The 26,327-nt window shown below is 43.5% G+C and overlaps 1 protein-coding gene across 2 annotated transcripts in view; it reads left to right on the forward strand.

The window, feature by feature from the left end:
• FGD5 (FYVE, RhoGEF and PH domain containing 5) overlaps positions 1–26,327 on the forward strand; it is a 111,810-nt gene that overhangs the window by 20,754 nt on the left and 64,729 nt on the right. For both annotated transcript variants that reach the window (XM_075432805.1, XM_075432806.1), the window contains exon 3: positions 22,189–22,318. In XM_075432805.1, the coding sequence (XP_075288920.1) occupies positions 22,189–22,318 (130 nt within the window). The remainder of the gene's footprint in view (positions 1–22,188; positions 22,319–26,327) is intronic.

The raw sequence follows: 26,327 nt of genomic DNA on the forward strand, positions 1-26,327 counted from the left end.
GAACTATGGCCCTACGGAAACCATAAGGCTATGGTTGTTTCTGCCTCAACAAAGAGCAAGTGAGGGGGAAGAATTCTAAAGAGAGAGGCAAAAGAGCATCATACACAAGTACGACTTGTGAAAGGAGAAGCAGCACCAAATTTCCAGATGTTTCTGACATTTACTAGAAGATAGAGGCAGAAGAAAGCCACATGATTTGTTAGCTGAAAAGCAGGTTTTGCTCTGTAATATGCTTGCCCATATGCTGCCCATATCAATACTATTCTGAGCCCAAAGAGCAGCGCAGTTACCATACTTTCTTGTTTAGGGTAAAACTCAAGGAGAATTTTGTCAAGAAGGTAAAATCAACTTAGGATTTGTTTTTTCTGCGTGTCCCAGCTAGAGCTGCTCAGCACAGACATGGCTGTCAGAGGACATACCATTTTCAACACTGTTCAAACTGTCTTTTGGCTTACGGCTGTATGTAATAATAGCAATGCTACTGACATTAGTTCATGCTATTTTACCCCACATTTGGACTAGAAGCAAGTTAACTCTAGACTAGACCTGGAGACAAACCTAGGCAAAGCAAGCTCTCAAGGCATCTGGACTTGGGAGGAAGGTTAAGCCCTGAGCTACAGATTCAGCCTAGATATCAGGTAGTTGTTTTGGGAAAGATGTTCCCACCCTTTCCTCTTTTTGCTTTCTTGGAGAAACAAATCCTAGCTGCTGATTCTACTCAGTTCCTAGTTCTCTGCTCCATAAATCGCTGCTCTATGCCTCCACTAAGATAGCATGCACCCATAGCACTGATGAGAAGCTTTATAAGGGAGAGAATCTCCTTTTTATAAGTCAAGTGCTTCCCAGGGCTGGTGATAATGTTAATTATGGAGGTCGCACAGAAGTGGTCTACTAATGGGGCTCAGGTCCTTTAAAGACCTGTATAGGTCTGTTGTATGGAATTCTGCTGACAGTTATTAAGCCAAGGAGACATCTGGTGATCACAAGCATTGTAAGAGGTTTTTTAAAGAAACATAGATTATTTTTAAAAACTTGTACATATATAAATCTATACATAGCTTTTCTTTATCACAATGTGGACCATGTGCTGCACTCTGGATGTTGTAGATGGGAGAAAGTCCCATAAAAACGCTGTAACAGAGGGAAGGGGGATCAGAGATTGAGCCTAGAGACAAGGTAAAGAGGCATTTTGCTTGTCATCTGGTGAACATGATGGAAAATAAAATCTCAGCAGCTTTCATCAGTTGTTGCACTTTGCAGCATAAACCTGAAACAAAGTTTTGTAAGTTCATAGCAGAGCAAGGGATCCCAGTACTATACCCTGACTTCATGCAGTGCACAGCCTATTGAAATTCTTGACAATAGCCACAGCCAGCTCTGACATGAGTCATATCTTTATTTCTGTTTACTTTAGTATTGCCTGAATTGCCACAGGGAGTTAGAAGGTGATAGTGGTTAATGCAAGACTTTCAGCTGCTCAGAGACAGGGAGCAGTCTGCAGGAGATAACCCCTTGCTGCTGTGGGTCTGGACACAAGGCAGCTTCACCTTGTATTGTCAGGCATGAAAGCGGTGGGGAAGTGTCTTTCCAAGACAGCAAGGACAGAAAGACAAGCACCTTTGAGAAGTGTCTCTGGACAGTATTGGTAATGTCATATTGATACTGAAGAACAAGAGATTTTAATACATTGTCCAGATTTAGGAATCAATCTTACAGCAGCTCCATGACTGCTCTCCTGTTTCCTCATATCCATGCAGCTGTTTGTCCTGGTTCACGCTGGGGAAGCAGGTGTGGGCAGGACAGTATAGGTAGTCAAGAAGGCAATGTACTCCCCCAGCACAGCTTTGCACTGCACCTCACCATCCTGCACACACAGCAGATGTGTCCCAGCATAGCCTCAGAGAGCTGCCACTGCTCAGCCACAGCAAGCTGGATCCAACCCTGGCTTTGTTTATGAGGAATCACAGTCCCATATACCTCCCAGGAAATGGTCCCAAGTCCTTGGTAGATGTTTGTTTTACTAGCAGCTAGACTCCATTCTGATGGCTGCTTTTCTAATCAAATTACAGTGCAGAGAAGAAGGAATGTGTACATGTGGCCATCTTCATGTCCTGAGGGCTTATGAGCCTGGGTAGACTTATTTGTCTTCTCCGTTTCCATTATATGAACTAGAAATATATTTCAGTGGGTTTACACAAGAGGAGAGAGTCTGCTGTGTATTGCAGATTTGCCCTGGATGGTGTTTATGGGGCATAGGAGTGATACTGGTGTGATTTAAGCATTCCTAGCACCGCACAGAAAAAAACACGTACTGTAGATAAGGCGGTGAAACTGCAGATTGGCAAGATGCAGCCTGTTTGAAATTGTCAGGTCTTTTACTGTTCTATGCATGCCGTTCTTCTCTCTAACCCCCACCCCGAGCCTTATTGAGGAGATTTATTGGACGAGAGATTGCACATTACAATTCTGCAGCCTTTGCAGAATCCACTGCTCAATGATATGGGGTATATTAGATTTGTAACAAAACCAACACAATGCTATTGCATTTTAAATGCAAATCTAATCTAGTAGTTTACAGTTTGTTGTGCCAACCAGCAATGATATTTATAATGTACAGCACACTTTCAGTTATCCTACCAGAATTCTTCTTTTACAGGACCCAAGAGATGTTAATTCAAAAACTCCCTTAAAGATATGTTGTGCACTGGCATACAACAATTAATTTTATCTTAATCAACAAATTAGAGTTAATGGATGGAAGAACATACTTAAGAGGCACTGTCTGTTTTGCCAAGACACCTCTTAAAGAGCTTATAAAAGGACCCTTTCACTTGCGCAACTGGCTGGATTAAATAGTTGATATCCTTTCAAAGGCCTAGAGCAAGCAGATTTAGACCTATCATCAGTGAACACCTTTTGGTACTCTATCTGACTCATGCTACGCCAGCTTTATCAGTATCACATGGCTGTCCTGACCTGGAGTCTTGCATCCAGCTCTGGAGCCCTCAGCACACGGAAGACAGGAACCTGTTGGAGCAGGTCCAGAGGAGGCCACAACAATGATCTGCGGGCTGGAACCCCTCTGCTGGGAGGAAAGGCTGGGAGAGCTCGGGCTGGTCAGCCTGGAGAACAGAAGGTTCCGGGGAGACCTTACTGCGGCCTTTCAGTACTTAAGTGGGGCTTGTAAGAAAGACGGGGACAAACTTTTTAGTAGGGCCTGTTGCAATAGGACAAGGGGTAATGGTTTTAAACTAAAAGAGGGTAGATTTAGACTAGATATACATAAGAAATGTTTTACACTGGGGTTGGTGAAACACTGGCACAGGTTGCCCAAGAAGTGGGAGATGCCCCATCCCTGGAAACATCCAAGGCCAGGTTGGACGGGGCTCTGAGCAACCTGATCAAGTTGAAGATGTCCCTGCTCACTGCATGGGGGTTGGACTGGATGACCTTTAAGGGTCCCTTCCAATCCAAACTGTTCTATGATTCTATGACTTCTTTTTCTCAAAGGAAATACAGCTGGGTACTGATGAACTGAGGCAAGTGATAGTTGCTTGGATCTGCGTTCAGCAGTCTCCATCCAGTCATTCGCAGCTCTCTCAATTTAAATACCTCTTCAGTCTGTTGGCATTTTGTCCTCATGTCTTGAATACATTTAGTAAATTTGGGCCAGAAACTTGGGTACTAAGCCACTACATCTCCCTGATGGGCCCTCTAGGCTGGTGGACCTATTCAAGAATAGCTAGTTTGGTGTTTCTGATGAAAGTTTCTCAGTGAGGTTTGTTGAGCCTCTTACTACATTTCAGGTATTGGACTGCATTCTTAGTTCTAAGAGTTGGCTAGAAGATCTCAGAAAGGTCTCTTCCTTAGTACACATGCCTTCAGAAGTAATGGACTGCATACAGTGCAATACATCTTTGAAGTCAAATTTTCTGGCCCTTAAATACATAAGCACAATATGTGAGCTAAAACTGAGTGCCCCAAAATCTTTCCTTTAAACTTTCTGGTTTCACATTGTCGGGCTTAAAAAATCCAGACAATCGCAGTGAAATAACACATAACAGTGACTACGCTCAGGGTAGAGAGCCACAGTGAGAGTGACATATAGTAATATGACAAAGATGTGAAAATGTATTTTAAACTGTGCTGGACAAATAATTTATCTTGCCATTTGATTTCAGTTCTAAGGAAAAACACTGGTTCAGCTGCAAGAGAAATAAGATATGTGTGGCTAACTGAAAAGTACAGGAAAAAAAAAACAAACCCAAAATAAAGGAATTGTGCAGTTCCCAACACTTTTTCTGATTGTTTCATTTGCAAGTAAAAAAAAAAGATATAGATACTGAAGTAAATTCTGAATGAAAACATATTTTTTAATTATAGAATTAGGATGATTTTGATTTTCCAGAATTACTGGGACACACACACACACAGAATTAATTAATAGATTAATCCCAGCCAAATGTCACATATCTAGGTGATCTTTAATCATGCCAAGCCTGATTTTTCAACTGAAAAAGCCTCAGCCAAGCAGAACTGCAGCCAGCTCTAATTTTAAGCTGAGAACTGAATCTGACATTTTAGGAGACAGAGGAGAGCCACTGAGCAGTTTCATTCAGCCCTACATATTAGCAGTTAAGCTTCATCTGTCTGCTTCTGCAAATGTTCTGCTTTAACAACTAGATGAATCTGTGAAATACAAGAAAATTCAGTTTGATGTCTCCCCCAAATGTCAGAAAAGAAAAGCCAGATACAAGGTCTTGGTTAGTTTAGAATTCCAGGAGTTCTGTTTGTTTTCCTGGTAAGGCTGGAGGGTAGCTGAGTCTCAAATCCGACATGTGCTTTCAAGTCCAAAGGGAATCCCTGCTGGAAGGACAATCATGAAGATAAGAGGTTTCTTAGTAGTGTCAGTTCCTTTTGTATGTCCTCAGATCTCTCTGAAAACTGATAGGAAAAGCGGCCAAACCTCCCTGCCCTTCTGATAGGGAGGTATTTATGCACACCCAGCTTGCAGAAGCTCAGGAACTTTAAAACCCAAGAGACTGGGCACTGCTTTGTTTGGGACTGGTCTTTGTGAGGGGGAGAGAAGCATTCCAGACACACTGCCTGAGGTCACTGAACCTTGCAGCACCAGCACTAAGAAGCTCTATTACAGTGATGCAGGAAGAAGATGACTGCATTTTTCAATGTTTTCCTGCCCCATGACCAAACGACAGGAAAACCATATGCTGGCCTGAGAGGAACAGACAGATCATTTTTCAGCTTGGGTTTCTAGGGATCTGCTGTCTAAAAGTCACCAGCTCTTCCCTAGTAGCAAAACTATGTTGGGGATCTTAGCAGGAAGCTAAGACACATTTAGCACTACTACCGCTGCTTCAGAAAGTCTCTGTGAGAGAGATTTAGGCAAGGACTGACCATCTATAAAAATGGGTCTCAAGAATGAAGGACATTTTGGTTGGTGACAAGAAAGGTTGTATAATCTGTACAAATTCCTTTGTGGCTCTAGCAACACAAATAGCTGGAGTAATGCTGACAGTGGTAAGAGAGGAGTTTGTTAAGTCTCACTCCAGTCAAAAATACTTTGTTCTTTTTTTTTTTTCTAAATAGGGAATATTACTGTTGTCATCTAGACAGGTTTCCTTCTGATCCTAGCTTCACTGCATTTTTCCCTTGGTTTACTCCCAGACCTGGCTGTATGGTGTTGATAAAGCAGCTAGTATAGGGAAATGACAACACCCCTTCCATCTTAAGAGGCCTGCAGGGCAGCATGGTATTCATTATATTGAACTTACTATGAGTACTTTCCATGGCAAGTATGGAATAACAAACTGGCAATAAAATGAAAATAGAACATAAAGACTGTGATTCCAAGTTTTAGTGACTAGGTTACATAGCCAAAAATAAACAAAGAAAGAATAATCAGGAACATATCCCTGACTGCCAATCTACAATATCTGCCATGTCATCAGACAGTTTATTTTTGTGAAATGTATCATCTTTTTCTAACTGGATCCAGAACTCATAGTCAGAAAAACATGGGAAATCTGTCGTAGTCGGAAAAGTGACTATATAAGTGGAATCTGGATGAGAAAATGATACTGTGCCAGATGCTTATTTGGAGTACATTGGTATGCTCTGTTGATTTGTACCTCTAAGGATCTGAACAGCTGTTTATGATTTAACTGCCCTGACAATTCAGGCTAACACCTGAAAACAGAGTGAGCTGAAACATTTTCCAAAAGGGAAAAACTCACAAAAGCATTCTGTGTGAACAATATATCTGTTTTGACAAAGTTTAAGGGAAGCTCCTATATGCTGTGGCCTAAGATATAGAAAACCCAGTCTCTGCTTCTCCCAGGTCTGGTTTTCATCCCAGATCACTTTGAATCAGTCAGCACTGGGAGTTAGATTCTGAGTTTCTCACAGTCCAGTGCCTAAAACACTAGCCATATGGGGAAAGAAATACCCACAGGTTTTGGTCTCAGGGCAACCAAAAATGGACACAGTTCTGCTTCATTTCTACAACATCTGAAACAATTTATTTTCAGTTTTCTGAGGCTCAAAAATAAATTGCTAAGTTTCAGATGTTGCAGCAAAGAAAAACAGTTGTCTCCTGGTAAAGTCCTCTCAAAACTGAACTAACAGTCCAGATTCTGCAGCAATCAAGAGTTTGACATTCTACACATAGCAGATAAAATACCTTTTCATCACTGCTTTAGGCTGTGAAGGAGTTCAGAGTGTTTGACTTTCAGAGTCTGTGTAAAAGTTAAAAGTGTCTCAGATGAAAAGCTGGTTGAATGGGATGATAATTCAACCAAAAAGCTTCAAGGCATAAAGAGGAGCAATACTATAGCAAGATGCTATTTTGAAAGGTATCTGAGGACTTTTCACATGAATAAACATGGCATCACTTGAACCATGAAATCTGTGTGACAGGCCAGGCACTTCAGAGAATGGGACCATGATGGGAAGTTGGGAAGATTTGTTAGAAAGTCTTGGGAGCATCGCCTACTTAAAGATACTGACTTCCATTACAGTGATAAGTGAAGAGATTGTTTAGGGCAGAGAACAGCGTACCTGCTGCAAAACATCATGCTATACTGCATGGTATATGGCCAGACAAGATCTTTTCAAAGTGGTTAGTTATCTCTTCACCTTTCACAACCTTTTTTGCCAGTGGCTTCAACACCACAGTTTGTAAAGCAGCCTCTATCTGCAAAGCGGTTGTTGAGCATACTGGTGATTTCCCCATGTCAGCCAGCTATTCCCCTATGTCAGCCATGTAGCCAACCCACTGGGAGCGTGTGAATCACTCAGGTTACCACATCTCTTATTCTACCAATGTATATTCATTCCCAGAGTAGGGACAGAACTAACAGCCATGCTTTGATGCAGCAGGCAGAGGGCAGCTGCAGAGAATGACAACACGAGATAGTAATAGGACATACTTGGATACTTTCAAATCTGTGAAGAGAGTAGGCAGCTTCACTGCATTTTCCATGGTTCATATGGACACTACTTTTCCTTGCACTGGTCTCCTTTCTGATCCATTGTATGATAGATACACTGGTCTTCCTGCTCATGGTGCCCTCTGAAAAGTAAACAGCACAAAGTGGTTGCAGAATACACTGCAGAGGTAACCAGCACGGTGCAGACACCAGAACACACTGGTGTGTGTATATCCCCTGTGGCCTTGCGCAGCCGACATTAAAGCCCAGACTGTGGTGTTAAAACAATTTAAGCTGATCTATTCCATTACTGCCTAGTCCCATCCTCCTTGACCTTGGCCAATGTCTGAATTCCTCTACATTTGTCCAGGGGCTTGTTTGACCCCATTCAGACTGCTAAGAGGGCAAAACCCATTCACTTTTCTGGTGCTGAGCTGATTTCAGGTTGAGGACCCAGGCCATGCACACTAGCTTTATTGGTTAAATGGTAATGGAGGCACAGCCTGACTCTCCATACTACAGCTATGCTGCCAGATCTCGAACTGTAATACACACATAGAAAGAGTTTTGCCCCATGGAAAGTGAACCAGTAAATGTGGAGCAAATCCTAAATCTGCCTGCACATAGAATACTTTTTGACACAGACAGAAGCAAAATTAAGCCACAGAAAATCGCTTGACATGGGCCAGCTCTTGTCTTTTGCATTGCTCCTTCAAGCGGTGACAACTGGGCCACAGCTTCTGGCCACATCATTACACAAGCTCCCTGGGCTGACAGTTCTGATGCCGCTTGTATAGTTGGCTGCTTCTGCTTGCCCCAGAGCCGAAAGCTGTGCTGCACTTTCCACACTGGTCTGTTTGCCACACCAGCGAAGTCAATGCGGGTGCCACTTGAAGAATGATGGCAAGAATCAGTGCTAGTTTAGCCTGTGTGGGAGGTGTAAGCACAGGGTCTTTTGATCTGGGGGGGGACAGAATAACACTCAAGCTCTCTCGAGGAATTATGGAGGCTGTATTTAAAATGCTTCTGAGGTTTGTTCCTACTCTTATTGCATGGGGTGCTGTTTCATAAGACAGCTGATTCCTCATCTTTTCTTGTTCCTTCATGGTTTATAAGGCATATACATTACAGGTAGGTCAGGGAGTCTGCCACAAATTGTCTATCTGTCTAAGGCATTTAGACTTGTTTGTTGCTTTAATACATGCAGCAGAGGAAAGTTGTAGCCCCCACTTAAAGAGATTTCCTGATATCTCTAACATACAAGCATTAAGGTTTCAAGCTTTGGGACTTCTTGAAGGTTAGTATTCCAGTTTTAGAGTTGAACAATAAAGATACAGGAGTGCTAAACATCTAATTTCAAGCAACAAGGTTTTGTGTACCTGTGTCATCATCTACCTGCCATTTGAGTGCCATGAAAAATTCTCTTCCCACTTTCCATTAAAATCTGATGTCAAGCAAGCATCCAGATCAAAAAAGAGTATTTTTTTACCTTCTTACATTGCTCTAGCAACTTTGATGGACTTGGCTGTTTCAAGGCAAATGTAGAATGCGGATCCTAGGTCTTGAATTTGGAAGGAATAGGCTGATAGGTTTACAATATTTTATCTTGAAAATGTTAAATATCACTTTGGGGCCCCACCCAAATCAAAATTCTTGCGCTTAAAATTAGCACCTGAACTTCATCGTATAAACTCATCTCATTATGGCTTATGTCCCATAAAGTTTACTTTTGGGGTCCATAAAGTTTACTTTTGGGATCCATTAATAATTCAGAACCTTAAAATCATTCATCAAGCCATAAAAAGCCTGACAGTGTCAAACCAAATTATTGTGTTTTGTTTTATTGTAAGTTGAAGCCAGTCCCATATACCTGTAGGCAATCCTGCGTGGGAGCTACTGGTTTCTTCTTTCTTTTTCTGCAGAGTTGGTAGCCTGGGATGCGGTTTGACACCTTATCAGTATCCACTGTTCCTATACCTCTCCCTTAACTCCCCTCTAACCTCAGTACCATTCTCAGCCTGAGGCACATGTCAAATGAAGGGTTTCTGCCGAGTTACTGCAAGGTTAATTCTTCGACTGCAGGACAGAAACACGTAAAGCACTGTGAGATCCCCTTGCCAGCTGCTACTGAAGGCACTCACACTGCACACTTGGGCACTGTTGTACCACTGGATCTGAAGACTGATGTTGTTACAACATTGAAAGGGACACCTTAAAGCCATACATTACAAGTGTCATTTCCACTTTGGAAATGGCAGTTACAAATCATGGGTGTCCTAACTCTTCCTAATACCACTTTTGAAATTCCATTTTCTGCCCTTCTTCCCCCATGTGCATAACAAACTGTTGTTCTGCTTCTGCACAAATGAAACTGAAATCAGTAATGCTATAACAACACTTAGAGATAAGTTTCGTATTTGAACTCATTATCATGCAAGGTGTTTGTAACTTCACTCTTAAGCAAAGCAGTACTTGCAAGAAATTCATATGTCTGAGTATTGTAACAGATTCAGACTTCATGAAGTATTAGTGGTGTGTTACTGCTACTTCTCCTAATTTAAGAATAATATCTGCTTTTTTTAAAGAAACGAAAGAAACACTGAAAGCTGTTATTACCTGCTTTGGAAGTATCATTTTCTCTGTTATCTAAAAGGCTTTAGGAATACTAATTTTAAGTCTTATACAACAGCTAACACAACTCCAAACAGCTTAAAAAAATCCAAGACTGTTTCCCATCACAAAACCAAGTCCTCTGTCTTCCACTAGTTCTGCTGTCTTTTGGAATGGTGCCAAGAATTCAGACTTCTATTAAATAAGTGGATCACTACAAGCTCTGGCTGCAGCAAATGATGACTGATTCAAGTTCAGTTTTGTGTTTGCATTTCACTGACACCATTTCCAAGCTGGCACCCTCCTTCGAGTTTTTACTTCTATTATCACTTAAGAATTATGCTAAGCTGGATCTTCTGAAAGGATTATAGTGAGTCGAATCCATTTGTTGGATCCTGGGGGTACCCATCCCTCTTTGACTTAAGGACTGGACCATAACAGTGAAATCCCTTTTATTTTGCAGTCAACAGGAAGACCAGAAGCAAAACTGTGCCCCAAAGGATATGGACAGAACAGTTCTGTTTTAGACACTGGCAGGGATCTACAGTGTCCAAAGCCTTCAGTCTTACCTGTATTTTAGATATGACATTGCTCTGGGATTAACCACTTTACACAAATGACAGCCAAGGCACAAAGAAGCTAAGGAATACACCAAAGATAATAACAAAGAATTTGTAGTAGGGGAGGGGTTTCAGCTTTGCTTTCCAGATTGTGGTCTCCCCACAGAGGTGTAATTCTCATACTCTGACATGACCATCAGGTGACTAGCTGAAGGTCACTTCTTACAGGAGATATCTTTTCCTTCTCCTTATTAATACAGTTCTAGGTGGTTGGCTTATTCTGTCCCTGATTTATGAGTCTTAGAGAGGGTTCAGAGGCAAATCAGAGGGTCTTATCCTTCTCGAAGATCACGAGTATAAAGTGACTCCACTAAAGTCAGGGTGAATTTCTCCCAGTTTTACACCACTGTATCCAACGTCAGTCTGTCACTAAGTCATTTTATAGAGAATACGGCAAAAGTGGTGAATGGTTTAATTGTCAGAGGACATTTGTGCTGTGACTAGGGGTTGCTCAGCAAATCACTTGAAAATGATCCTGATAATTAGCGGATGTTTTCCTTGTTATCTTCTGTCCCTTGACAGATATGCAGTATGGAAAGTTGCAATGTGATGCAGGTATATGGACTGCATGGTCTGGGAAGGAAGAAGAGTTTCACAGCACAAAACAGAGACTTTTGTCACTGCCAAGCACTCAGGTCTTCATTTTGTCCCTCTCAGTTCAGGTTTCCAAGCACTGCAAGGATTCAACATAGCAAAAGGGTACCAGAGATGAGGAACCATAGGGTGCTGGGGAACAACAGGGCTGTGATTTAGCAAGGGAAAGAATAAAAAGAGAAGCATAAGAAGAGCTGTGCTGATGCCTTAAGGAAAACCTCTGCTGGTTCTGTTGGGTAGAAAAATTCTGGGTGCCTGTGAAGCTAATGATTTAATGAAAGTAAAAGCTCTGTGGTGGCTGACATGCAACGTAAATAATATGCTCAAAAGAGTCTATAAAGGGCTGAGCTGCCTTTAATAACCTATTATGTATTATCAGCCACCCCATTGTACCTTCTGGCATGGTGGGGCGTTGGGTGCGGTGCGGCTGAGCGTCAGCCCTTGCTAGTTCATTGCCAGGTCATCTCTGGGGAGGAAGTGTTCCCTGTTTACAGGAAATGCAGCACAAGGGCCTGAGGGCCAGGCTGAGCGCAAACTGAGGCCACCACAGCTTACCGCCTCTCCAGCGTGCTTGGGAGAGCAGGGAGGGGGTGTGCCACTTGTCCGAGTCCCAAGGACGCCGTGTTTTGTTTTCAGGCATGTCCAGCTTTTACTGTTGCTTTGTTTTTTCTAGTGGTTTAAAGCCACAGGATCAGGGAGGGGAATGGTGCTCGCAGAGGGCGGTGCACCCCGGGGTACATGTGGCTGAGCCTGATACATGGATTGGCTGTGCAGGTTCATGCAGGTGCCTCAAAGCAAGAGCAGCCCATCCATCCCAGCACATCTAGGACATGGCTAGTGAAACCTCACTGTCAGGTTTTCTCTTATCCCTCCTCTACTTATACTGCCCCAGGCTAGGCCAGAGAGCATTCCCAGAGATGGAGCCCAAACCCCTGTGTGCTCCTCACTGCCTGCACTCCCTTCCAGAACTAGACCTGCACCAGCGCCATTGTTCTGTGAGCACCTCCAGGTGCAGTGGTTGAAGGTGGGACAGTTTTGTCCCTGAAGGTGTTCAGAACAGAGCAAAAGCCTTCTGCACCTGACCAAAAATCCTCTTCCCCTCTCCTATATCCTGCACCACACTGATGCAAGGAAGAGCAAAATTCAAACTGAGACATCTGTGGCATGAGGAAGAACTCCTTTCTGGCCTTGGCAGGCAAACAGCTTAGGCCTCGGAGTGTGAAATATGATTATCCCTGTGTTACCTTGCCTTGTCAGGCTACATATGTTATTAGAAGACATCATGTCTTTCCTGCTCTTTTCAGACTTCAGCTGTAATATTTGCCTTGATGATCTGCCATAACAGGGAACTGACTGGCTAAACACGTGCTGCACTAACAGGCATTTCTTTTATTGCCTTTAAATGCATTTGGACTTTACAAATGCATACAAGAAAATAAATAATCAGTTTTAATAAAACAGAGTCATTCAGCATCCCATTGCCTCTCTCAATTACCATCACTGCATTGAGATTGTGTCAAATATTCTTCTCTCTTTCTCTGTCCTGGCACTGACTATGGATGTAGAGTGAAAGATAACAGGAAGGTGGCAGGGAGGTAATCCAGTTGTCATTAACTGAATACTGCTACAATGGTTAAAACCTGGGCACACCCTGGACTCTGTTTCTGGAAATCATTAAGCAAGGTATCCTTTGCCTGATCTCCAAGTATTGTTAACTTGGATCATCCTTTACATTGTATATAACTTATGGAGACAAGTTATGGGTTTGGTTCAAATACAAACACAGTAGAGGTTCCTTAAGTGCTGCACTTGTTGATACCGTTCTTTAGATTGAGACTATGCTGAAACCTACTTCCACAAAACAGAAGTTTACTCCAGGGAAGCTAACTCGGGCTGGTTGGTGATGGTGTGTTACACTCCAGTGATAAGTCACCCAGTCTCTTTTTCCAGCAACTGCATTTTGGAATACTGAAATAAAATTTTAGAAGAAGCTCCCTGTCCCTGAAGGGACACATGAGAATGAAGGAGGGGCTCAGAAGCTGGGATGGGGTAATGTGGATGTCCTCACTGGCCACATCACAGTTGCTTTGCCCTGGAGATGGGTCCAGTCACAGACGTCTCCCACTGGCCTGCTCCCTCCCACGTGATTAACAGGGGGGGAATCACTGTGGCACTAAAACTGCACACCATCTGAACCCTACACAAATGCTCATTGCTTCAGGGAGATACTGAATTGCTCTTTACTGGCCAATAAATTTCTAGCACTTACACTGTCTGAGAAGGCTCAGTTGCAAGGCAGAAATACGTTATAAGTCTGTCCCAACACACATGATCATACCTTCTAGACACTGTGATGGATCAACTGCACTGGCATTTGAAGGGACATTGCCAGCATATCTTAACAGCCTAACCAGCTGCATTTCAGATGTATAAAGAGACACTTGATGGAAAGGATGGGATACTCCACAGGTATCATAAAGCATAACTGAAAGCTCCAGGGATATGTTAATATAAATGCCTTACAGGAAAGAGCACTCTCCTTCTCCCCTCATGATCACTGCTGAGGCATAGACCATGAAGCAGAAGGCAAGTGAGATTTATGAGCTTTTCTTTAGGGTGCATCACTTGATGCACAGATTCATTGAAAGCAAACTCGAGGCAATCTGATCCATACTGGTACACAGGACTTACATCTCCTAGAGGAAATGGCAGGTCTTAAGTTTAGATTTACACCAACTCAGCTTTTTTTATTTGGGTTTTTTTTGAGGCAGTTGGTGACTTTAAAGGAGGAAGCAAGACATCCCTTGTCTGTGTGGCCAAGACATGAGCATATAGCCAAGGGCATTTGTCTTTTTATGCAAACAAAAATACATGGTCTTCGTAGGCCTTTATTATAATAACCTTGGCTGGATATTTTTGCCACTGTTAAATCCCCTAGTTAAATTTTTACTCTCACTAATGCTAACTGAATAACTTCCAAAAATCCTAAAGAATTGATGTGATGCACTTAGGAATGGGCTAGTATTTGCAAGGTCATTTGAAGGCTAGGTGTGGAATTAAAAGGGCAAGTATCTCTGAGAATTGCACATTCAAGCTAGACAAAAAATAGTATTTGTCAGTCTGTGAATCCCATTCTATGAGCTCTCACACCTGTTGTGTATCTCCGCAGTGCTCCCCCACTTCCCATGCACATACCATCTATACTCAGACTTGTCCCCACCTTTGCTATGGAGGGATCATAGGTAGTAGAGACTTGTGTCTTGACTTTATTAACTAAGGAGCTAGTGCTATTACAATGATCAGTTCAGTTTCTCTCTCCCTAATGGCTTCATCCTCCGCTAAGTACACAGATCCTTTTTCTTTGAGATCAGATGTAGACATGACTATAGAGGCAGGATAACCAGAGAGTCTGTAGACTCCAGAACACCCTTTTCCACATATACCAATATGAGTTCGCAGATGAAGGTACGCAGATAACTAGTAGAGTGCATCTATACAGCTTCTCCCTACTCCATACCTATCAGCAGCTCTGCTAATTATAGTGTAACTGGTGCTAAATAAAATATTTTTGTTGCACTGCCTCCTCCTGCATTTATTCAGTCAATTTAAGGTTAGGCTGTCCCAGAAAGCCCATTGGTTCCTTTGTTGTGCTGGCTAACTCTTGGAATGATAACAGACAATTCCTGGAGGAGCAGCAGATAATGTGTCTGTAATCTGCTCTCATTCAGCCATATTATTGCTACAAGCAAGAGAATTAGTTGGGGATTACCATGTCTACTGAGATACTACCAACTCTAGGACTATTTCTCCCCTTATTCTCCACACCCACACTTTTATTAGCATCTTCCGTTGCGTTAAAGTTTATTGCTTGCAGTGAATTTATTTAGCAGTGCTTTTAATGAGCTACAGAAAAATATCATTTAGCAGAACCAAGAAACACAAGGTTTTGAACATTTATGACTCATATATATATTACTATATATAAGTACAGATTATATATGTATAATTATTTAATTACAAATTATATTCTATATAATTATAATGGTTACTTTTATAGAAAATCTTAGCGTTGTTGCAGGTGTAGTTTAAGGTAATGGATTTGGCATGGTGTCACCTTACATGCATTTAGTTGTGCCCTGTAAGTCACACAAACTGCCAGGATCCATTGGATCGGAGGGAGGAAGAGAAAACTGCTGTCACTGATGGACAACCATGTTGTTTCAATAAACACTGATGTTATTATGGCAGGTCTTTAAAGACACTGGGCTTTGAGGAGGAATTAGAGGGAAAATGAAGGTAAGACATCTTTTTGTGACAGACCTATTCATTTATCCACATTCTCAGACCCATTAGAGGGACATTTTCTTTGCAGGAGTTTGACAATAAACTTAGTGAAAGAGCAAGTAAATCTCTGCTACAGGTCGTTGTGGGTTTTTTACTTGCAATTCAGCACAACAAAATAGTAGTTGCTTCCAAAAAAGTATCTTGCTGACTTGTGCCCAATGCATGCTGATCATCCACAATGATCAGGAATAGGTTTTTTATACACTGTGTGTATTTTTGCTGCCCACAAAAATATGAGGGTTTCTTGGGGCAGTAGGTTTCTAGCCTTGACGGATTCACAGGAAAACCCTACATCCCCAGTGCTGTGGGGAAGGCAACACCACGACATTTTGCCTTTCTTAATTGAACACCAGGGAACAACAAGGTGGCAGCTGAGCTGAGAAACGCTGCAGTTCTGACAGCTCAAGCTACTGTAGGTTCAGTGCAGCAGCTGGTATCAGTTCTGAATAGGCTGTTTGAGAAAAGACAGAAGATAAGTTCCTAATCAGCTGTCAGGGAGTAGCACTGTCCTGCTTGATCTGGATTCAAGGGGAGAAGCAAATGAAATAACAAGTGACTGGGACAACAACTAGCAATTTGTTGTGTCCCAAGTTTATGCAAGAAGCAGAGTTTGTAATTCAGGCCACTGAGACTTGCTGGTGAAGTGCATAACTACAGTCTTTACTGATAATGTCTGCAGCTGTACCTGCCCACACTATACTACTTCAGCACACTCCTCCACTTGTTCCTACCCAGTCAAGGTGGCAGTCACTATGAAATCTGGCCTGTATCCCCAGTTGCAATGACCTAATCACAGATTTGGAGGTAGTTTCCCATATTCCTGTCTGTGATTTTTTCATAATTTCTAGACCCATTTCATTGTGAAATACAAGGAATTGCTTGGGTTTTCTTATCAGGAACTTCTCAGCTCCTCCTTTACCAGAAACCAAAGTGCACTTCCTCTGAAACTCAGCCTCACTTTATACCCTATAACTGTTAATGAATTCTTGGCCTTAACCAGACTTCCGAATAATGCCACTGACATTTGCAGAAGACACTGTCTGTCCAACTTTTTGACTGAGAAAAATCTAATGATCAACAATGTCTGCATGCTTTCCTAGCAAAGTTGCAGCTTCAGGAGCTAGGATTGCTAGGAGACCACAAGAGCGTAGACATATAAAATGGATGAAAAGACATTAATTCACTGGAGTAAAACACATGCTGGGTATCAGGAAAGGTGTACTGTCCAGGAGCTCTATGACACTGTAGAGCAGTCTCAGAAGTGAAGACCTGAGTGCTGCTGGAGAAGGGCAAGATGGAGAGGGTGGCACAAACATGCCCGTGCCCATCCCATGTGCAAATGAGACCCATGACATTCTGGGACTTCTCTTTAAATACAAGTGCCACTGGACTGCAGGCCTACTATAAATGAAGCCCATGCAACAGTTCAGCAATATTGCAAGTTTTGCTACTGTGTGAGCCTTTAATAATGCCATTCACAATGATAACCAGACTAATATACTGAGGCATTCATCCCAAATGATAATGTGGTCTTACATTAACATAATGCTGTCATTTATCAGAGAGAGAGAAAGAGAGAGAGAGAAAAGGAGGGAGGGAGGGACTTAATTCCACTTCTGCTGGGGCAAACAATTACAAATTGCAGAAAGACTGTGCAAGTAAGGAAGAAGACTGGCAAAACTATTAATAAGCCTCCTGAGCTGTTCTTGTATCTGCCTTGCTCTTGCTTTCACTTGTGCTGAGGCTGCTTTGTTGTTGTAGCTAGGCAGGGTTTCAGAAGTGCTGTGATGCCGCCCATGCTGAAAAATTGCAGACACTAATAATAAACAGGAGAAGACAATAGTGAGGAACAGTGCTGCTGCTTGGCCCTTTGCCCAGCAATGGCAAATGCCCTGGGCAGCTTGCAAGTGCTCCTTGACTCTGTGCATGAGGGAAAAGCTGGCAGCATAGAAGAAAGGCTGGCAGCCGCACCTGCATGGGAGACACAGAGCCCTGTTTGCAGCTTGGACGTGAATGCAGACAAGTAGTGAGTTTCCTTTCCAAAAGGAAATACGAGTCTGGTCAGTGGCCTTGGGTGTCTTTTTCTTCATTGCCCTCCCACTTACATTAATCTATCTTTGCCCAACGTTCTGTCACTCTAGCACTGGCTTTGAAGCTTTGGATTTGTTCACATCTGGGATCCCCAAGTGGGAGGTCAAAGCAAAATAAAGAGATGAGGCAGAGCTGCGAAACCAAATTAATAATGTTTCAGAGGAAATGAGAACTAAAGAAATCTTATACACTGAGTAAACCAGACCAACCCGGTTGGCCAAGATGTCTACTGGAACACACAGAGACATCAGGTTTTGTTTCTCAAGACAACAGACTTGCCCTGTTGGCTGAATCACAGAATCACAGAATGGTAGGGGTTGGAAGGGACCTCTGTGGGTCATCCAGTCCAACCCTCCTGCCGAAGCAGGGTCACCTAGAGCACGTTGCACAGGATCATGTCCAGGCGGGTCTTGAATATCTCCAGAGAAGGAGAATCCACAACCTCCCTGGGCAACCTGTTCCAGGGCTCCATCACCCTCAAAGTAAAGTTCTTCCTCATGTTCAGGTGGAACTTCCTATGCTTCAGTTTGTGCCCGTTGCCCCTTGTCCTGTCGCTGGGCACCACTGGAAAGAGTCTGGCCCCGTCCTCCTGACACCCACCCTTAAGATATTTATAAGCATTTATTAGGTCCCCTCTCAGCCTTCTCTTCTTTAGGCTGAACAAGCCCAGCTCCCTCAGCCTCTCCTCGTAGGAGAGATGCTCCAGTCCCCTCATCATCCTCGTAGCCCACTGCTGGACTCTCTCCAGTAGTTAGTCATCTTTCTTGAAGTGGGGAGCCCAGAACTGGACACAGTACTCCAGATGGGGCCTCACCAGGGCAGAGTAGAGGGGAAGGAGAACCTTCCTCGACCTGCTGGCCACACTCCTCTTAATGCACCCCAGGATCCAACTGGCCTTCTTGGCAACCAGGGCACACTGCTGGCTCATGGTCAACCTGTCATCCACCAGCACACCCAGGTCCCTCTCCACAGACCTGCTCTCCAGCAAGTCCGCCCCAACCCCGTACTGGTGCATGGGGTTGTTACTCCCCAGGTGCAGGACCCTGCACTTGCCCTTGTTGAACCTTATCAGGTTCCTCTCTGCCCAACTCTCCAGCCTGTCCAGGTCTCGCTGAATGGCAGCACAGCCTGCCGGTGTATCCACCACTCCTCCCAGTTCTGTGTCATCAGCAAACTTGCTGAGGGTACACTCTAACTCTTCACCCAGGTCACTGATGAAGAAGTTGAACAAGACTGGGCCCAGTACTGACCCCTGGAGAACACCACTAGTTACAGGCCTCCAACGAGACTCTGTGCTGCTAATGACAACACTCTGAGTTCTGCCATTCAGCTAGTTCTCAGTCCACCTCACTGACCACTCATCTAGCCCTCACTTCCTGAGCTTCCCTAGGAGGATGTTCTTGGAGACAGTGTCAAAAGCCTTGCTGAAGTCAAGAAAGAAAACATCCACTGCTCTCCCCTCATCTACACAGCCAGTCATGCCCTTGTAGAAAGCTATCAGACTGGTCAAGCATTATTTCCCCTTGGCGAATCCATGTTGACTACTCCTGATAAACTTCTTTTCCTCCACTTGCTTGATGATGACCTCTAGAATGAGCTGCTCCATCATCTTTCCCAGGATGGAGGTGAGGCTGACCGGCCTCTAGTTCCCTGGGTCCTCCTTCATGCCCTTTTTGAAGACTGGAGTGACACTGGCTTTTCTGCAGTCCTCAGGCACCTCTCCTGTCCTCCAAGACCTTTCAAAGATGACGGAGAGTGGCTCAGCAACGACATCTGCCAGCTCCCTCAGCACTGATGGGTGCATTCCATCAGGGCCCGTGGATTTATGGGTGTCCAGATTGCTTAAGCGATTCCTCATGCATTCCTCCTCAGCCAAGGGCAAGTCTTCCTCTCTGTAGGCTTCCTCTCTTGCCTCCAGGGCCTGGGATTCCTGAGGGCCTGCCTTGGCACTGAAGACTGAAGCAAAGAAGGCATTCAGTAACTCTGCCTTCTCTGCATCCTCCGTCACCAGGGCACCCACCTCATTCAGCAGCGGCCCCACATTGTCCCTAGTCTTCCATTTGCTACTGATGTAGTTGAAGAAGCCCTTCTTGTTTTTTACATCCCTTGCCAAATTCAATTCCAGGTGGGCCTTGGCCTTCCTTGTTGCATCTCTGCATGCTCTGACAACATTCCTGTACTTTTCCCAAGTGGCCTGTCCCTCTTTCCACATTCCATGGACCTTTCTCTTCCACCTGAGCTCCACTAGAAGCTCCTTGTTCAACCATGCAGGTCTCCTGCCTCCTTTGCTCGATTTCTTTCTCAGGGGGATGCACCGCTCCTGAGCATGGAGGAAGTGATGTTTAAAACAGCGACCAACACTCTTGGACCCCTCTGCCTTCGAGAGCCCTGGCCCACGGAATTCCTCCAAGTATCTCCTTGAAGAGGCCAAAGTTAGGTCTCCTGAAGTCCACGGTTTTGATCCTACTTATCGCCCTGCTTCATCCATGCAGGATCCTAAACTCCACCATCTCATGGTCGCTGCAGCCAAGTCTACCTCCAACCTTCACATCCTCAACAAGTCCCTCCTTGTTTGTTAGTACAAGGTCCAGCAGAGCGCCTTTCCTTGTTGGTTCCTCTACCACTTGCATCAGAAAGTTATCATCAATGCTCTGTAGGAACCTCCTGGATTGCGCCTGCCTAGCTGTGTGGTCTTCCCAGCTGATGTCAGGGTGATTGAAGTCCCCCATGAGAACCAGGGCCTGTGACTGTGAGCCTGCTTGCAGCTGTTTGTAGGAGGCCTCATCAACTTCCTCCTCCTGATCAGGTAGCCTGTAATACACACCCACAATAACATCACCCATATGAGGCTGTCCCTTAATTCTAACCCACAAGCTCTCGACTCCTTCTTCACCCCCCCCCAGGTACAGCTCAATGCATTCCAGTTGCTCCCTCACATACAGAGCAACTCCACCACCTCTCCTTGTTGGCCTGTCTTTCCTAAAGAGTCTGTAGCCATCCATGACAGCATGCCAGTCATGCGAGTTGTCCCACCACATTTCTGTGATGGCAACCAAGTCATAGCTGTCCTGCTGTACAATGGCTTCCAGCTCCTCCTGTTTATTGCCCATGCTACGTGCATTGGTGTAGATGCACTTGAGCTGGGCTGTCGATCTCACCCCTGACCCTGGCATGCCACGCCTGGGATCATCCCTAGTGAGCTGGGCGATGTCCCCTTCCCCCTTCGAATGCCGAAACCTACCCTTGGAAATGTAAAAGGCTTGGGGTCACTGTGGTGTATAAGCTGTATATAAGCTCCCAGAATGATACTGTGACCAAAAATACTAATATGTTCCTTTAATGTAAAACCACAGTAAAGTCAGGTCAGAATAGATAGCTGTTACCACTGGTATACTTGGTATTTCTTTTGCCAGTGCTGGAATGTTGAGTCTTGTGTTGCAGTACCAAGAAAAGTACTAAAAACAGCTGGTAGTAAAAGCTGGTGCTAAAATGGTTAGTAAATTGGATAATGCTAATGGATAATTGGCTAAAGTTCAGACATTTTAGAATGATTCAATGATAGGAGGCGTGACATAGTAAGACACTAAGATCTTCACCTATTTCATACAAAAAACGCAATGAAGGGACAACGTGAATACAGCCTGTGAGTACCTGCACAGTAACAAAATTTGGAAGACTGCCTCTAATTCAGCTGACAAAGGTTTAACAAGATCCAGTATCTAGAATTTGGAGCTAGGCATATTCAGATCAGCAATAAAAGACACCTTTCTAAGGCAAAGGGCAGGCACCATCTGGACAACCTACCTCTAGTCATGCTTTGTGGAGATTTTGAAATCACTGGCAATTTTAATTTTTAAAAAAGATTTTTTTTCTAAAAGAAAATACTGGGAAGCCACAGGCCTGTAATACACACCAGATCCAGTGCTCTTAACGCATGGCTTTGTCTGGGTTTCTGGAGCTAAATTCAGATTCCCTTCAAACAACTCAAGGATTCTGTGATCTGAGTACCTTGTGCCTTAATTGATGCCATTTGTATTACAATTATACTTTTCTCATTCTTTTGATGTTTTCCCAGAAAATCCATTGTTTGTTACAATATCTAACTTCCATTTTTAATGAGCACTGAGATGTTAGTATGATTTTATTACACCCATTTTGAGGGGTTGACGAAGGGGAACAAAGTAGTTTTGGTTGCAACCAAGGATAAATTTTCTGCTCCGAAATGAACTGAGCCTTTGGGGAAGCTTGAACCAGTTCAGTTAACTTCCCACTGCTCCTTTCAGATCCTTCTCTTGCGTAAATGGTTGCTGTTGAACCTGGCAGCAAAAAACCAAAGCTTGAGAAATCTTGCTTTCCAAGCCTAGCAGGTCTACAGGGATTCCCTGCCCCCTGACCAGTTATCTCTGGGCAATGTTATGTCTGAGCAGTAACAAGTGTCTGGGAATAACACCAGTGAGCTAGTCTGTTCTTTCTCCCTGCAGTGCCTACACCGAGCCCTACAAGGTGTGCCCAGTCTCTGTGACACCGATGGAGGTTGTCACATCAGATGAGGAACAGAAGAGTTCAGAAGATGATGAGAGTAGCCCGGGTGATCCCAGCCTCATCAACAAGGTAAAACAGCTGAAAACAGAGAATGTGTGAAACCCAGAATGGGAGAAATAATCTGCAGAACAACCTGGATTCTCAACTCTCTCTTTGCCTGGTGCTTATTTAGAAATGTCAAAGCCATCAGTCCTTTACTCCTCCAGTGCGCTAGCAACAACTTACCCCTGTAGCATGTGGCAAAGCCAAAGAACTGCAGTCCTAAGATGGACAGTGGAGGTAACATAACCAGCAGGAAAGGCCTGACTTGAATATCAGGGAAAAATGTCTCACTCAGAAGAAGGATTTAGCTGCAGTCTTGAGAATTTTAAAACCACATTGAAAAAAACCCATGACAAATACATTATTGGAACGAGTTCTGTATTGGCTGGGAGATGGGGTAAATTATATAATAGATCTCTGCCATCTCAAAATTCTCTCATCATGGGAAAACATACTCATGTTAGGGTTTATCTTACTATCTTTTGATGAACAAAACAGCTCTTAAACAAATTACGGAGAAGACTATGGAAATGTGACCCCAGCTTAAGACCATACAAGGCTGTTTTAATCTCCAGTAAGATGACTAACAGTGCAGTTGTTAAAGAAATGGCATTTGGCAGTTTTAAGCACAAAATTATCTTTGTTTTTCACAAATTTTTTTTGTGTGCGTGTGCATTCTTAAAACCGAATACGAGCCTAACAATCTAGGCTACGTCTCTGAGTACAAGTACCCACTGCATAGCCTATTTGATATGCATGCAACAAATGGGTACGTTCTTCTGAAGTCTTCCAATCTGAGCCACAGAAACTAAGGCTGCATAGCAAATCCTGATTTCCTACACCTCTTTCTGTCATTCATTTTGGCCTGGTCTCTCATTGTCAGCACAGCTATGTGGCTTCCTAATTGTGGATGGCTTGTGTCTGGTCATGGGCATGTGTCAGAGCCTGCAAAAGTCTGTGCAGATGCCCCTCCAAAACCAAATGATGGCTGAGTAATGGTCAACTCTGTCAAGGAGAAGCATAAGTATATTGACTCTAGGAAGACCATATGTCTGCAGGCATTTCCAGAATGAGAAGCTTTGTTTAGGGACAGGTGTAGAGAGAGGGGAACAGGATTCTCGCCTTTCCAGGACACCAATTCTTGAAAAACAGAAAAAGAAACTGCAAACGGAATGACAGTGAAGGGCAAATGAAATTGCTGTTGCTCTACCCTCTGAGGGAGAATAGCTTCCTTTGATTTCCCTGTATGCTGTATCACTCTTAGGTCTACCCTGCAGGTTGCTTGATCTGCCTCTGGTACCAGTGGAAAAGACTGTGGTTTGATCTCCTTGCTGACATGAAACAAATGAAACAGTTGCGAAAAACCTGACCTTTTTTCGTCTGAGATTCATGACAATTTTTCAGTTGTTTGTTTTCACACTGTTTTGGAGAAGGAAAAGCCTTTAAATTCCTGATATTCCCTGCTAAATCAAAAATATTTTTCTCTTCAGTTCTGTTAGTTAGCTGACAAACCACTAGCATTTATAGAGCGTACACTAGTGTGTTATCTAAGCTGGTCAGGTTTCTCAGCATCTCTTAGTTGTGATACTAGTGGAGAAGTGACAAAATTGTGACATGAGTTCACATGGGAAATCCATGCAATCACTGTGCACTTGGCAGCAAATTGCCAAGGCTACAACAACTTTGTTGATATTTTTGTATGGTTTTACTCAGGACACTACAAAATGATGGTTTTCTAAATGTCTCCCTTGTTACATCTCATGCTTTTTAATTGTTCTGTTGTGCTGGTGTAACCACACTGTGTAGTTGTAACAGAAGAAGGCAGCTCTCAGAGAACAAGCATGTGCTTCAGAGTCTAACTGGAGGTATCCCTCCCACTCTTCAGGCGAACACAAACTATATGTCTGCACATGCCTGATAGAGAACATCAAAACAGGTCTGGTTGTTTGGTCGGCCTTTTCTTCCCAAGCTAATTGTCAGCAAGGATCACAGGATCAGATTTCCACAAGCTACTGGGGAGCTGTCTTAAAACAGCTCCATCTGAGTACAGGCCATGTTTCCAAGCTGGCTGATGAATTAGTGCACGTGGCTATTTACCCTGCCAAGAAGCAGTCCAGGAAAGTAGACATAATCTGATCTGCCTGTGATAATTCGGGCTGTAGAAAGATTAGCCACTCTGCAATCTACTGGGCTCTAGCTACAGACTCTAAGAAGAGGTTGGACCAGCAGTAATTTCATCCCTGGATAAGCCATTTGCTTAGTAAGCCAAGTCAGGGGGCTGTGCTTGTATGTGGGACCAAGAAAAGATCTAGAGATGAGAAGTGGCACTGATTCACCTTTGAATGTCTTTATTCTTGTAGCCTCACTAGAGCAAGTATCACTTTGGACAGACTAGGGGGGTTCTGGGAACCACCCTATCAAACCCTAGTTGTCCCAGCTGTCCCCAGGACCCAACCTGTTAAAGGTGACAACTGATCTGGGCAGTCAGGGGCCACCTAGCATCAGGACTCTATTGCCACTCTGTAACAGCCTCAGCATCACTGCTGCAGGCTGTGTGAAGCAATAATTAAAAGCTGGCCAGGGAAGTCCCAGTTTCCTAGGGAAAACAGTCAGTGCAGGGTTCTGACATGAAGGATGCAATATATTTAGCTGTTGTCTTTTGCCCATGCCAGCCACAGAATAATAGTGATACGGTAATCTTCCAAGGTCCCATGCAGCCCATGTTGCATATTCTCTGTCAGAGACAAGGGCTTCCAGTTCACTGTAATTAAGAGTGAATGGGATAAATTCCATCTGTCCACAGCTCTTGTCTCAGAAAGCACTGGTGTCTTTACAGAGGACTAACAGAGAACTGCTTTTCCTACCCTACTGCTCCTGCCTCCTTTTATTGTCATCTCACACAAATCTTCTGGGTGCCAAGGGAACATTAGCTGCCCCATCAAAATCTGTCTCTATAATGACAAAGCGCAAAGAACTTGTTCAGCTCCCTGATGAGGTGATGCATCCCTTGGAGCAAAATCCTCAGGACAACACAGAGTGGCTGTACAACATGAAAGAGTTCAGAAGCACTGTCACTTGGGAAGAACGGGCAGAGACGTGTTGGTCTGGATGCCAAAAATAGTACCATGGATTTTGAAATGAGCTAATCTTATTAAAACAACTGTTTGGGGCTGGCCTACTAAGAGCTGAATTTGAATTTTAAAAACCACATCACACACACAAAAAAAGAAACCTCTGGGGTTTGTTGGTTTGATTTCTGCTTTTCTTGTCCTCAGGGAAACTTTGTTAAAATAAAGGCATGAAACAGCCTAGATGATAAAATCTCCCTGTGTTCAGATATATGATTTTCATTTGCATTGAGCTGGATTCTGCCTGCTGCCTTTCACTGTCATAAATGAATTCCTGTACCAAAACAAAAGCAGCATGCTTTGGTTTTTCTCATGTGCTTTCTCCTAGCCTGCTTGCTGGAGAATCGCAAGACTTCCAGTTTGCAGCAGATTTTTTTCCTCTGATGTTTCTGTTTAAGGCTCATTTTTGTAAATAAATATAATTTAAAAAATTAGCTATGTACACACATTTCCTGGTATTGTTTCAACAGCTCGTCTCCTTTGAACCCCTGTTCTCCCGGGGACCAGATTCACACAAGTTTGGAGAAATTTTTAGGGCCTGCTGGAACCCCTGTTCTGTAAACAATTTGAATCACAGCAAATAACATATCTTGAGGTATTTTTTACACTATCCGTTTTATTTTAAAGAGCAAACAAAGAGGGGTTTTCACCTCTGTTGTATTATAGGAATTTTTATTACTAAAAACCTGTTTGGAATGGGGCAGGTATAAAAATGTAAAACAGGAGATTGGTTGTGAATTTTTGCCTTTATTCCTCTGGGACTACCTCAGACCCTGAGAAGCTGAGCATTTGTCATCAGAAGTCACCTGGTGGTTTTGATTCTTCTGTATGAGACCAATAGTGAAATTTCATTCTTTCTGGTTAAATAAGCACTATATTTCCTTCTGTTCAGTCCACTTGCCTATGAT

The sequence above is a fragment of the Opisthocomus hoazin genome, chromosome 11 (assembly GCF_030867145.1).
Source record: "Opisthocomus hoazin isolate bOpiHoa1 chromosome 11, bOpiHoa1.hap1, whole genome shotgun sequence".
In the NCBI taxonomy this organism is placed as follows: Eukaryota; Metazoa; Chordata; class Aves; order Opisthocomiformes; family Opisthocomidae; genus Opisthocomus; species Opisthocomus hoazin.